The sequence below is a fragment of the Cyanistes caeruleus genome, chromosome Z (genome assembly GCF_971803275.1).
Source record: "Cyanistes caeruleus chromosome Z, bCyaCae1.hap1.1, whole genome shotgun sequence".
In the NCBI taxonomy this organism is placed as follows: Eukaryota; Metazoa; Chordata; class Aves; order Passeriformes; family Paridae; genus Cyanistes; species Cyanistes caeruleus.
Window position 1 is genome coordinate 9,935,557 of NC_141732.1, and position 15,387 is coordinate 9,950,943.

The 15,387-nt window shown below is 38.3% G+C and overlaps 1 protein-coding gene across 10 annotated transcripts in view; it reads right to left on the bottom strand.

Moving 5' to 3' along the window:
• FER (FER tyrosine kinase) overlaps nucleotides 1–15,387 on the bottom strand; it is a 157,754-nt gene that overhangs the window by 118,996 nt on the left and 23,371 nt on the right. For 9 of the 10 annotated variants that reach the window (XR_015280685.1, XM_086868392.1, XM_086868395.1 and 6 more), the window contains one exon: nucleotides 14,030–14,129. Coding sequence is in view for 9 of the 10 variants with exons in the window: in XM_086868392.1 (XP_086724518.1) it covers nucleotides 14,030–14,129 (100 nt within the window). In the remaining variant the exon portion in view is untranslated. Of the gene's footprint in view, nucleotides 1–2,361; nucleotides 2,618–14,029; nucleotides 14,130–15,387 lie in introns of those variants that run through there. The other variant, XM_086868400.1, reaches the window with a different exon arrangement.

The window sequence follows — 15,387 nt, forward strand, 5'->3', positions numbered from 1 at the left end:
CTTTTTACAGTTATTTTTAAGGTATTTCTCTGAGGAAGGTAAAATCCAACCACTTTCAGATAATTAGTATAGTCAAATGTCTAGGTTTTCTAATTAATAAACTATGTAAGAAAACTGCTATTTTCTTTGAGCAGAAATGTGAGAATTTCTTATCTAAAAGTATATGAAAACAACAAGTATAAAAACAACTATCAACAAGAAAGAAATCTCATACACATTACTACCTCAAAGTTCTATCAGCAGTTTTATGTATTTTCAGAAGAGAAAGAGATGTCCTACTACACTAGATTCACTAAAATATATTATTTTTTTGTATTCAAGCATTCCTATTGCTACATATAATCCTAATAAAGTAATGATGTAGTCAGTCTACATATGAGCACCTAAACCCTCACACTGTTACTCCTGTTCAAAATGGGTGGCTTCTCTCCTACACCTTAACATTTCCCTATCATATTGATACCCTGATCAGGAGGTTTGACTCTACAGCTTCAGCTTTGCACCACTGATACTGGAAGTCCTCAAGTTCAAGCTGACAGGACCAGCTGAGATTGAACTGCAGAGCTACAAGGTACTTCAAGAGATCACCTATTCCATTCCTTATCACCAATAACTACGCAGCTATGTTGGGATATGTTATCAACACAGTTTCCACCACAAATCCAAAACACAGCCCCATAACAGCTACTTTGAAGAAAATCAACTCTATTTCAGCCATAATCAGAACACATAAGCTTTTAATGACTTCCTTGCTGTCTTCTTGATATTTACCAAGTATCTCATTACCTTTTCAGGAACTAAGATAATTTTAAATTAATCTCATATCTGTAAATATCAAGTGCAGTCAAAACTACCTCCATATGCTACCTGAAGCAATCTCATTACAATCACTGCATTTCTTATAAACTTAAAATACTTTATGTAAGGAAAAAACATCTACTACCCGTCACAAAGCAGTTGAGAAAAAAGAAAATGTAAGCATTCATAGCTAAGTGGCAAAATAGCTGCTTGAAAGCAGACCTTGAAGAAGCTGTGTCATATAAAGAATACACAAGGGACTGTGAACTCAAATAAATCAAAACAGAGCCACATTAAAGGCATGCTAAAAAAATGCTGAGGGAAGACCAGTAACAAATCCTCTTTCATATACATTGGAGTCAGCAAGCTTATCAGAAAAAGTAAACAACAGTCACCATATAAAAGGAGCTGGTACAAGAATTTTTTTTTTTTCCCCTTCTGTGATCACTACCGTAGACCTTCAGAGACTTCCAGGATGAAATACTACTTCATGAAAGAGTCAATGAATCTCTTTTCTGAGGTGTCAGAAGAAGAGGTTGTTGAGAATAAATGAAATGAGAACAAATTGTGAGGACTGAATGGTGTTTAGCTTTGAAACCTCAAAGGTACTTGAGAAAGTTTAAGCTGAAATATGATGATTAGTTTATACAGGACAAAATTGGCACTCAATGGAGAGTCCCAGGAATATCAGCTGGACTCTGATAGATGAGGTGATGAAGACAATGATGATGAAGATGCTGTCTCAAAGTAGCAAACAGGGAAATCAAATGTGAAGAACTGGAAAATAAACTGTCGTGGTTTGACACTGGCCAAATGCGTGGCACCTAAGAACTCGTTCACCCTCCCCTGCCACAGCTGAGCAGAGAGAGAAAAATGTAATGAAGGCTCCATGAGTTAAGGAGGGGGAGAAAATACTCCAAGGGCAAAAGAAGCTCAACTTAGAGGTACAAAGTGAATTTATTATTAACAGAATCAGAGGAGGATAACAAGATGTAAAATAAACCCTTAAAACACCATTTCCTCCCAACCCCTCCCTCCTTCCCAGGGACAGTGCAGGGAAACCAGGCACGGTGGTTTGGTCAGCTCATCACCGAGATTTTCTTCCGCTGCTCCGGGACAGGAGTCCTTCCCCTGTGAGGCCGAGGGGTCCCTGCCGGAGGGAACAGCTCTCCGGGAACTTCCCTGGCGTGGGGCCGCTCTCAGAGCAGCAGCCAAAGCGCAGCTGCTGCAGCGGGAGCTGCCCCCAGGGCCGCACAGCGCTCCCCACACTGCTGCAGCGGGGCTCTCTCCTCCACGGGCCGCATCCTCCAAGGACAGGCTGCTCCGGCCTGCAAGCAGGGCCCTCGCTCTCCTCCGCCTCTCCCACCGCATCACGGCCTCCTCCGGGCACCCACCGCTCCGGCGTGGGCACCTCCCCCAGGGGCTGCGGGTGGATCTCTGCGTTCCCCGGGGATCCCCATGGGCTGCGGGGCACGGCTGCTTCACCGCGGTCATCAGCGCGGCCTGCAGGGGAACCTCGGCTCCGGCGCCTGGAGCACCTCCTGCCCCTGCTTCTCCACTCACCGCGGTGTCTCCACCTTGTTTCCCTCTCGTGTTCCTCCTCCTCAGCTGGAATTAACACTGCGCCCCACTTTGGTCTGATTTTCTTCTTAAAGAAGTTACCACAGAGGTTAGCCATCATCTCAAATGGGCCCAGCTTTGGCCAGCAGCATGTCCACCTTCAGAGCCATCAGGGATTGCCTCTGCCGGACACGGTGGAAGCTTCTGGCAGCTTCTCACAGGCACCGCCTCTGTGGCCCCGCTGCTACCAAAAACCAGGCTGTGCCAAAACCAACAGAGAAACCTTGAGAGATGCAGATTAGAACAATGGTAAATTATAGAGTGAATATTGAGAGAGATGCACACAGGTAGAAAACTTTGCCGGTTTGCAAATGCACACAGAAATGAGATCTTGGGGTCAGTACAGCCAAGATTGAGGGAAATATAAACTTAGTGTTCAGCAGCTGCTGAACACAGTGTCATTTAGCAAAGGAGTAGACTGGATTGTTAATGCCACTGATTAAATCCACTTAAAAGTATGCAATTTGTTGACCTCAAGGACAATATATTTGACATGCAAAAGATTTAGAGAAGGGCATTAACATCAAAAAAGGTAGGAAACAAAACAAATAGAGAAAGAATGAATACAGTGAAGGGTCCTGAAGCACTAGGAGTCTGAGGAGGAACATATAAGGAGACACAGTTGACAGAGCTGCACAACCTCTTTCAATGTAAAAACCGTACAGCATTATATGGAAAGAGGAAAAACAAAGACCTTCTTCAATGAGCATGCTAACCTATAACATATAACCTATAACACAGCTAACCTATGTATTCTTTCGGTAAAAGTTATAAGCAAAAAAAAAAAACTTATGTGGTTTAACAGTGAATGGACAAATCTAGCAAAAAAAAAAAAAAAATCCTGAAGAGCTACTAAGAACTAGTACTTCTGACTCAGGAGCTCCCTAGGTAACAAATAATCATGAAGCTCAAGCACCTTTTTATCAGTCTGTACTGTCAAATGGTTACATGCCACTGTCAGCTACACTTCAAACACAGATTAATAAAAATCACTTTAAAAGGATATGTCTTTCATTTAATTGAAAACAATCCAACTATTGACCTAATTCTGTACATGGAAGGTAGAGATTTCTTACACTACAATTAATCTGAGTTACTCTGTACAACAAAGACAAAACATGTCTCCAGAGCTGTCACCAGAGAAGAATTTTTCATGTAGGTATGAATGAAACAATCTACTTAAAAAATTTCTGTAGACCTGTTTTGGAAAGATAGCATTCACAAGTCTATCTTAAACTTTAGCCAGACACAGGAGGTTTTGTCTTTGGCAAGCCATCTAAACTCATATTTCATTAGGAGACCAATTTTTTAAATTTCTCCCCCCAAAAACCTATACTGTTTATTTCTAAATGAAATATAGAACCATTTATAAGGGGAAAAAATAATCCAGCATATCAGAATAATATCCCAGAAATTAAATCCTCAAACATACATATCTGACACCAGCACAGCAACATAACAGGATGGTGTAAAATCCCATTTTTGCATCTGCCTTAGGGACTAAATTCCTCCTGTATACACATTACTCCTGAGCAGAAAACCCTAACTAATTTCAGAGTATCATACAAAAGTATCATAGAGACTTTTTTCTAAATACAGTAGGCTACAGAGTCAATGTGATCATCCTCAGAGTAAAACAAATACTATAAGTCTTTCTGGAGAAGGAGAGGCATGTGGAACATGGGGAAGTACTGAAAGGTCACTGAAGAGAGTTCAGAATGAAAGAGAAAAGGATATATACAGGGAACATGGTTACAGTATTATTTTCATATTGCAATTTATTTTTTAAAGTAGAAAAATGCAGTGAGGCAGCATACACAGTTGTTCTACATGTCAATTAGCACAGAGGAAAACATCCAATTTTCTTTATCTCATTAATGAATTTTATAAATAGATCTGATTATAATTCTACTGCCATCAGCTGTTGACAAAACTATTCAATGTTAATAGAAACTGACTGTGTATACAATATGTCACACCATAAACTGCACTGTGAGGCTTGCAAAATTCAGCTATAAAAGTTTTACATTTACAAAGAAAAGGCTGGCATTATTTTTGAATAATTTTGGAGTCTAGTATTTCAATTTCTAATAGAAACTCATCTAAGATTTTACTGCCTACAGTACAACACAACCATCCAGGAAAAGAATGTTTTAGTCTACTTTTAATTAAAAGGCAGATTTGCTAATCCAAAGTTCTTGCAATCATAATTATTAGACACTTATTAGAACTAGAATGGAAGAAAAAATACTGGATGAGACAATAAACTGAGAAAAATTTCAGCTTATAATGTTCACTTCATTTTTTTTTTTAAATCAGCATCAATGTACAGGCCAAATTCCTCAGGGAAGCTGACCTTAAGGAAAAAAATATTGCAAATAGAGAAAGTTTTCACACATATTTTGGCTTTAAAACAAACAATCATGCCAATGAGCTCAGGTTTTTACCCTCTTAAACTCCTTCCAGCTAGACCTTCAGCTATACCAAAGTGATGACAAAGTGTTCACAACAGAGGCAACAGAGATCATTATAAAGACTTAGTTCACAACAGACAAACTAAATTCTTAGATTTATAGCTCCTGGTATTGAAACGTGACCTTTGGCTTCAGCACACAGTGAATGTCATCCCATGCAGATACACCAATGACACAATATTACACAAGCCCAGCTTTTGACAATAAATTGAATTTAGTTTCAAAAGGAGCCAATGGCACATCTGATGTCATAATATATTGTTACATCCCTCCAACAGAAACACAGTGAGAAACCTTAAATATGCTAGAAAACAGCATATCCTGTTAAATATGCTGTGGAAACAGACAAACAAAATGAAAAACAGAAAGACAAGCTGAGTATCTACATGAGTAACAAGAAGGAAGAAATAAATAAATACATTAATACATAACTAACTAACTAACTAACTAACTAACTAAATACATTAATAAAACTATGGCTAACAATCCACAGAAACTGAGGACTAGAATGTATGCCAGAAACTCCTATAAATGTCTCTTTTAGTTCAGGGACTGCAAAAAGCAAATCCATCCAAATTTCTGGGTATAGGTAAGTACAAGGATAAACAGCAGAGACAATGTCACAAGAAACGCGGGCACCAATGACACTGCCAGGGGAAACCTGGACAGTACCAAAAGGGGCTACAGAGCTCTGGGGGCAAACATGAAAAGCACAAGGGATCAGGCTGTGTCATCCTTAATCCTGCTAGTGAAGGGAAATGGTACAAGGAGAACACTGACAATACAGGCTGATAAGTAGCAGCAGAACCAGTGTTGGCCACAGGGGTCTGAATTCTACAACCATGGGATCCTTTTTCACAGACCACCATCTGCTTGAAAGATAGGAAGTCCCTTCCTAAGCAGAATAGAAGTATTTTTGCCAGTAAGATGACTGACTTCATCAGAAGGGCTTTAAACTAGGAGCTACACAGGACGGTGTAGTTCCACAGTCCTGAGGGAGCAATGAAGGAGACTGCTAAGGAAGGGGCATGGTAAAATTGGAAGAGATCAATCACAAAGGAAACAAAACAGCAGGTGCTGTGCACAGATGGGCAAGAAGGCTCCTACAAAACACCAGTGTAATAAAAGTCCCACAGATCCTCTGCAGGACCTCAGCATGCTGGGATGACATGCCTGTGTATTACTGCCTGTAGAGTGGGGAATAAACATGGTGAGTTGGGTGTCTGTGTGCAGATGTAAGGCGAGGGTACTGTCGGGATCACAGAAGCAGGATTTGAGCTATGCAATGGAGAGCTCCAGCTCCTGGGGAAAAGCAGTCCAGGAAGCCAAGGAGAGGGAGTTGCCCTTTACACGAGAGACTACCTGGAGAGCATGGAGCACTGCCTCAGGATGGATGAGGAGCGACAGAGAAGGAGTGACCTTATGGGTTAGGATTAAGGAGGGAACCGGCAAGCTCCCACAGAAAGCTAAGCAGCTTGGCTTCAGAGTTGTTTCAATTTTCTGCATTAAAATCTCACTAAGTATCACAGTATTTGATTTCAGAAAAAATTAAATGTAAATAGAAGGGAGAATCAGAGCTTTTGCCTTCCCCCCCACCCCAGGAAGCAACAATCCTCCCCTGAGGAAGTATGCCAATCTTGAGCATATAATAATTTTAAAGACAGAAGAAACTTTTCTTTTTCAGTTTGATTTAGAAACCTGTAGTTTTCTAAATATCAGCACTAAACTATAAAGCTGTCAATGCATATAGTGATCTACAACACATTTACCATTGTTTATGACTGCAGTTTTTCAGTTATTTTCTAGAACTGCTTTTATCTTTCCATTTACATATTTTTTCAGCATTTTCAACAACAGAGAAAATTTCTGAGTATTTTGTTGTCTTTTAAGTTGTTTGTCAATAACAAAACTCCAATATAGTCACTTCCTTATTTATTTCAACTTTGGAGATACACATTTTCACAGAGCATTACTTAACTGTGCCTGGAAAAGAACACTCCATTACATTATTTGCTTACATTATGGTACTGAACACACTGAACACATTCTTTACACTCATGAATGAGATGGCCATAGCTTTCAAATAGCTCTTTTTCTAACAACAGATTTTTTTAAAACAATAAAGCATTTTTACATTAGAGAATCATCAAACTTTACTCAGCTGCTCCACAGACTGAAACTGAAGCAAATACTAGTGAGACTGCAACACAGTCTTTATCTCAAATGAGTTATAGTAAGGACTATGCACTTAAATTACAGGAAATAATTTGAAAGCCTAAATATGATGGAAAAAAAGGACTACTTTTATACTTCAAACCAATGCAATTATGTATATTAATGTTAATTGATTCCCAATACTGAAGAGTACATTACCAACTTAGAGTGAGTTCTTGAGAAAAAAATCATTGCACCCTGCCTTTGGAGGCAAGCTTCTAACTTCTCCAGTTCTGTTTCCTCATAATTTGTTCAATTTTCATTGTGCAATAAGAAAGGCACAGGTTGTAGAACTTGCTCTGTAATTGATTACTCTATATTATCTGTTTAACTGATTTCAGGACCTTCCAGACCCAAATTATCTCCTTAAATTCCATATCTCATACTGTAATGCTAGAGACATCTAAATACCCTAGCTGATTATGAAAATTACTTCCTCTATGATAGTTCCTACTGATCCCAAAAAAACTGCCAGTGACATGACTTTTGAAGCACTTGGACTCCCATACTGAGCCCAGCTTCACCTTCCTAAGGCTAGGCTAGGCTAGAAGATTCCAGTTGGAAGGGACCTACAAGAATCATGAAGTTAAACTGTCTGATCAATTCTGGGCTAGCAAAAAACTAAAGCATGTTTTGGAGGGCATTGTCCAAATGCCAGCTAAACACTGAAATACTCAGGGCATCAACCACCTCTCTGGGAGGCCTGTTCTAGTGTTCAAACACTCTCTCAATAAAGAAATATCTCCTAATGTCAAGTCTGAACATCCTCTGGCACAGCTGCGAGCCCTTCCCATGTGTCCTGTCACCAGGTACAAGGGAGAAGAGATCAGCATCTCCCTCTCCACTTCCCCTCCCCAGGAAGCTGCAGACAGCAGTGAGGTCACCCCTCAGCCTCCTTTTCTCCAAAAGGAGACAAACCCTGGGACAAACCCAGACTCCTCATCTGCCCCTCACAGGACAGCCCTTCCAGCCCTTCCACCAGCTCCTCTGGGTGCATCCCAGTGCCTTCCTAAAGTGTGAGGCCCAGAACTGCTCTCAGTGCTCCAGGCAAGGCCTCATCAACACTAAATTCAGAGGATGATCCCTCTGTTGACTGCCTGGTTGTCCTGTGTTTGATGTACCCCAGAATGACACCTGTCACCCTGCTGACAGATGTGGAGCCTGTCATTCACCAGCACCCCAGGTCCCTGCCTGCAGGGCTGCTCTCCAGCCACTCCACTCCCAATTTAGACTTTTAAATATTCCTATCTACAAAGCAATTTTTATGCAAACTGCTGCCACTAAACTAGAATAGCTTTGACTGTTAGTTCTGTCTCTGGAAGCACACTCAGAAATTTAGTGAGTGACCAGCCTTACCATCACTCTGCAAATCAAGAGATGCAAGCACAATGGTCTCAACACAGGTTTTACAAGCACAAAATCACAAAGATGGAAAGGAACAAGATAGGATCTTCATGTTCAATCTCAAAGGTCTCCTTCCCTTTATGTCTTGCAATATTGTTACATGAATGTGCTTCTTAAACAAATAAAATCACCTACTCGATCTCTATTCAACCAGTTCCTGAGAAGAAGTTTCTCCCAAATATTTGTTACTTAACAAACTAATGACTTCAAACAACAAATAATCTTCTGATGGGAAGAAAAATAAACCAAAACTATTTGTGTATATTTAAAGAGTTCAAATTTACAGAATACCACACCTAAAGTTCTGAGTTAAGAATTGGTTCACCGAAGCTAGTGGCCTAACCTTAAGTAAGTAACATAGCACAAACAGAGCAAAAATCAATGTTCTATCTTTTGAACTGCTGTCAGATATTGTCAGGGTGAGCTATTAAGCACATCTAGCCAATTCTCTGGACTGTGCCTGCTGGCCTGTGAGGAGAGCACATCCTGGGGCTGCATGTCTGTGTTAAGAGGAAACAGTATATCCAAGCTGGTCCCACACTCCACACTAAGTCACCACGATCTCTTTGCACTCCCTGGGGTTTCTAGCTCTAGAAGCTTTATTTTACACAGAAGAAACAACAAAACCTTCCAAGCAAAAGCACTGGTAGTACATATCTGTTGAAACACTTACAGTAGAGCATTAATTTTAAATCTGTGCAGCCTGCTGACCTCTGTAAGACAGACCAGTTCAGCCAGTGTTACTTGTCTTGTCTTAACAATATGAGAGTTTCAGTCAAAACTAAGCTTAAGAAACATCCTACTATGAGTTTCCCTCAATGCAGCAACAACTACAGGCAACACATGGGAACAGGCAACACAGGAAATGTAGTTGTACAATAACAATTTTAAAGGCATCTCAGGATGAATGCACCAGCCACCTAATGAGTATTTCTGACCAACTGGCTATTACAAATAATAATAGGGCAATAATTTTATTTAATGAAAGCTTAACACCTTCCTTATTTATCACAGATGTGAGCTTATGCTGCTGTGAAACTTCAGTATGTACCACAGAAGTCACATCAGTTCTGAAGTATTAAATCACCTGAGCTGCAGGAAAAACATTCTTTCAGCAGGAGCAATGTGGTATAATGTGGTAGGTGTACACTTTATATTCCTAGTTCCTCTACATCACAATGTTGTCAGTGGACACAAGCCTAGAGAAAACTGGTGCAATATTTTTTATGCTGCATAAAATGAAATTATGATATGAAATACTTAGAATCAATGTATTTTTCCTTTAGTACTTATTTCAGGTCCACTATGTTACATAAGAGCACTTCAACATGTTTTCCATATTGAATTAGGAATGAACTAGGAATAAGACTACAGTAAACACCTGTAATTAATGTATTTACACAAAAACTGTAATTTTTTCTAAAGAGTATGTTGTGTTAAAATTCAGTATGAACCTCCCAAAGCTACACTGGCTCTGTTCCAACTTGCAGTGTTTACTGATATATGAGCAACTATTTCACACTTCAACATCTGACACCAAAATTAGCTAGAAAAGCAGATGCTAAATTTTATTAATGCATTTCAACCTTTTATAAAACCTGTAATGAACTGAGTAACTTATTGTTTCATATAATCATTATTTCCTTATTTATACAGCAGGAAGTAATGCTTAATCAAAAAACTCAAGGATGAAAATATTTGAAATCTCTGCCCCTACACACTGAACTACACTTAATAGAGATGCACAAACCTGCTGAAACAAAAGTAATTGTGCAAACAGAAAACTTAAGTGGAAGCAGTTACTGGTCTAACCAAATGAGACTCAAAATGTAACAGAAATATCACATTTGATACTTACAGTTGTCCTACAGTCTCCATTTTGTATTCTTAATACATTAAATTATTTCAGAAGATTTGTCAGTTTTTTACTGGAACCATGTTTTTTCCATCTGGCACAAATATTGGTTTGATGTGTTTTTCTACAGCAGCAATATCAACATGCCACATTCTAATCACCTTGTTACTCAGCATCACTGATTAGCACAGCCCTGTAAACTCAGACTGGTGTATACTCTGAGACTGTTACTTTGGACTGCTATTTTAAGATGTTTGCCTTGTTTTTTTCTCAGTATCACACATCCAGAACGTTTCACATGTGTGTCCATTCCACTATTAAAAAAAATAATATAATAAGCTTTTGTCTTTTATTTTATTGCATGCCCTATGACTCCAGTGTCCCAGTTCTGCAAAGGAACATTCTCTGCATTCCCAGTACACATACTTTGTGGAGTGTTTTAACAAAGCTTTTTAATCCAGAAGAGACTGTTGTATCCAATCTGTCCAGAGTCCCAAAAACCGAAGCATGCCTCATAAAAGAGACACTGGACTAGTTCAGCTTGCTGACTTTATCCTGTCTCAGCCTATTATCTCTTTACCATACATTAAAAAATGTACGAATGAATGAGTGGGGGAAAAAGGGCAGAGAACTATCATGCAAATAACTAACATCAACCAAACTGCCTGACACCTGGAGCCTTCATGCCCAAAAAAAACCCAACCAGACTGCATTTGTGATTCCCATGGTCATCACTGGTTCAGAAAGGTGCAGCTACGCATGACTTACTGGGGTAAAGGCTAGATAGTCATTTCTGATTGAGCCATCAGGCTCACCAGAACTGGTGTCACCACTGTCACCAGACACTGGTGGCCATAACAAGGCAGAGTGCAGCCCAGCCCAAGGTGTGTGGCAGCCAAGGCTCAGTGGTGCTCCCTCTGCAATGCAACTGTCCCACTGCTCCCCTTGGTGCACAATCAGAAGCAGTGCGAGCAGAGGATTCCCCAGAATGGCTTCTGGGACACAATCTCAGACACTTTCACCTTCCTCCAGATCTGGACAGCACAAAGTCTTCCACAGTGAAGCTCCTGCATTCCTTCAGAAACTAGTTCCCTTTTCTCCACTAAAAAACTACCCCAAAATTCCTACCACATGCTTCACCCATTGCCCAAACACCAACAAAACCTGTAACTAAGCAGTATGATTATTCAGTCCTTAACACTTATTATTTTTTTCCAACAGTCCTTCTAGTATTTTCACCAAAAAATGAAAGCACCTGTAACCCTGCATAAGGGTGTCACTGACTCAAAGTGACTGTCCACTTTGCTGAAACAAAGTAGCACACAGAGAAATTCAAGTTCACTGGACAATACTTCCTGATTCCAGAAAATCATAACATCACTTTCTACTGTACAAACATTGCCAGCCTTTACCCTTATCAGTTAATATCCTCTACCATGTGTGTTTAGCCCAGAGCTTTTAATATCACTTTTAATAACTCAGCCAGAAAACTGGGGAGCAATTCTCTTCACAAGCTGAAGAACCAGTTGTACCTCTTTCACTAGCAGCTCTAACAAACCTACTCTCTCATCAGAAAACAACTTTGGTATTCCGAAACAAAGCAGAAAAAGTCAGTGCATTTCAAAATCACTACTCTTGCAACACTTGTCAGACACTACTTCGTGTGATTTTCATTCCTTTCCTGGGCACCAGCAGGTGCCGCACAAATTTACATGTAACCCCTAGGAAAATGTTAAAATTGTATATCCTAAGGAGTTGTCCCTTTTGGCTCCAGAGAGGCAAGGCCAGCCACTGTCTTACAGACTTGACTGCCAGAGGAGCAGACTGTTTAAAACAATATTTTACATGAATGAAGCTGGATGGGCTATTTTAACACATTACTTGCAAGAGCTGGTGTCAAAAGATTTTCATTTTTTTGTTTAACAAAATGGCCATCAGCTTATTTTCAATACTTGGTTATGTCCTCCCACTGCTCTGGTGAGCAGTGTTTCTTCTCTTTTTTCAATAATTCTTGAAAGCCTGAAAAACTGAACCAGTTTGTACATTAACAAAAGTAATACACCTTAATAGTACATAATCTGAATAAGATTAGCTCACTGAATAAAGAATACCCTGGAATAATGAAGCTTTGTAATTTTAAGACTTCCCTAATTTTTCACCGGTGAACCAGTTTGACAACTGGTCAAAAAAAAAAAAAAAAAAAAAAAAAAGGCTGAGAAATGCCAAGACTTAAAACAAATCAAGCAGCTCAGCTGACCTGCAGCTGATAAACTGTAGCAGCTCATCAACTGTACAAGCATTTGTAAACAGGAACAGGGCCTGGGATGCAGCAGGAGAGAAGCAATTCTGCAACTTTTGGGAGAAAGACATTTTTATCGGCATTAGTGTTTTTCAACAGACTTACAGTAAGATTTTAGCAGAAATGAAATTAGGTATGAATTATAGTAAGGCAAACATTAGAAAAAAGCCTGAAAGAGAAGGTCAAACTACAGGACAAAAGTGTCTTAAAAACAATTTATGTTTGCTGTCTGTCTGAAGAAACATTAATTCAGTTAATCAAAACCACATCAAAACATCACAGCTGCTGACAGCCAAAACACTTCTTTATTCCAACGGGAAAGTTTGATCCTTCAGGAATAAAGATTGGTAACAGGAAGAGAGGATAAAACAGCCTAAAAATAACATACTAGGACCTGAATATCCTATTATATTTTCCATGATACATATTACATATTTCAATGTTAAGTAGTTACTTGAGAATAAACCAAGTAATCAAGTTAAGTTACATAGAACTGGGTGAAATTAACATCAAAGTATGCATTTTTATTTTTAAGTATTTATGAATTTCCATTAAAGAAAAAGATCAGTAAAAGTTCAACAGTGCTAAACATAACTTCTTATCCCCTGGTGTTTTGTCCACATTTGAGACAAATCTGGAAAGAAACAATCTCTCCTCACTGAAATCTACTATTATTATACTAAAACACAACCAAGAATATTAACTGTTATTTAGACACTCATACAAACTCTTAAAGATGGATCTTGGAATTACACTTACAAACTGCCATTCAATCTACTTTCACTAAAGGAAGAAAAAAAAAAATCTTAGAAAGACATATAAGAACCAGATATTTCAATACATAATAAAACAAAGGCTCTCTTTTATCTCATCATTCAAGCACAATTCAACAGGAATTCAAATCCATGTGGATCGAATACATCATTCCCTAAAAAAAAATCTTGGTGGGCAAATGACTTATTTTCTTCTTTCAGAAGAGGTTGACAAAGGTTTGATGTGCTACACTGACAAGAACTGATGCTGATGCCACTAGCAACAATAGTAATACACAGGCAAGGAGGCTGCAGCTACAATGCAGCTGAGAACAGAGTCCATCTGAGCAATTTTAGATTTCAAAAACATCCATTGAAGGAATAATACAAGAACTTAAAATAATCACCATTTACATTTTATGAATTTTTAAAAGATTATACCAAGCATACATGATGACAATCAGCCTGGCTTACTAAAGACACTAAATAAGCTTTTATGTTGTAATTGAGTAGCTCAAAATAATAAAAAAACATAATTACCTTGTTTCATTGCAAGAGTTTTAGCAAGTTTGAAAAAGGCAATAATAAATACACAAAATCAAGTCAACCATACCTTTAGCTACAGCTTCTTTATACTTTTCTTTGGCAGAATTTACTTCTTTTATTAGCTGCCTGTAGCTAGATTTAAGTTTCTCTAGTTCTGTCTTTGTGACCTTTAAGAAAAGAGAAATTTAAAAAGCTTTAAAAATACTTATTCTCAACACATTAAAAAAATATAGCATTAGTAAAACAGAATTAACAGAATTTATTATCCAAATTAAGGATGCTACACTTTCCACTGGCTTGAGAATATCTTAATAGGATATTACATGGTGCAATTACACAGTGCAAATTACATGTTACAAATTACATGGTGCAAAATCAAAAATGCATGGATTAAATAAGATGCCTAAGACACAAATCCCCATTCACATCAATGTAATTAAAAATATATTTAGAAAATCCAGCTGATCATCAACAATATTCCATTTCAATTACAGTGCAAAAAAACCATCAAAAAGATGATTAACAAATCATACTGGCTTAAAATTTCCTATGCATAGGAAGGAATTCCTTTAGAACCTAAAAAAAAAGCAGAATTTTTATACATTACTCTTCATACAGATGACTAAGAACAGCAAATTGGCATTAAATAATCTATCAATTGTAATATTTAAACCCTTAAAAAGGAAAATCAAACCAATGATCAAAAAAGCCCAAACAAAAACCCAACTAGAGAACCAACAAATTAAATAAAATCCTCTACCATGAAACAGAGCACTGAACATAACATTTTTGGTCACAAAATTAAAATAAAGTTTTCTCTTCTACCCATAGCATTCATTCAGTGTATGACAAAAACTAGTGCACTGTTCAGATACAATCCCAAATCATTAATTTGCAAAAGAAAGCCAGTAACAAACCAGCCATCAGAATACTAAAAAAAAAGGCTAGCATATATTGTGAAGAAAAACAAAAAATTCTGACCAATGAAAAGAAAAAGAAATCCAGCAGAAAAATAAACTTCAATTGGAAAATCATGGAAGAGAAATTATTAACTAATTTTAACAGAAATACTTCTCTCAGTGAATGTGCAGAAAAAGAAGTTCATTTGACTGAAAAATTGTTCCTCTTGCAGCTGGCAGGAAGAAGGCTGAAGATCGCATTTTTCCCTTTTTTTCAAGAGGCAAGGCCCAGATAACACTACTTGCACCCCCCAGAACATCTGAAAACTTGATTAAATTCCTTAAAGATCCAACAAAGCGCTGTCTACAACTTCTGGTTTTGGGCCAACTGTGCAAAATTTAATTTGAAGGCAGAACCTTTATTCCCCATCAATCACATATACTCATCTCATATTTCTACCCTCTGTAAATTATACACAACTGCCATTTATACACCAATAGAGGCGATACGGGAGAAATAACTTTA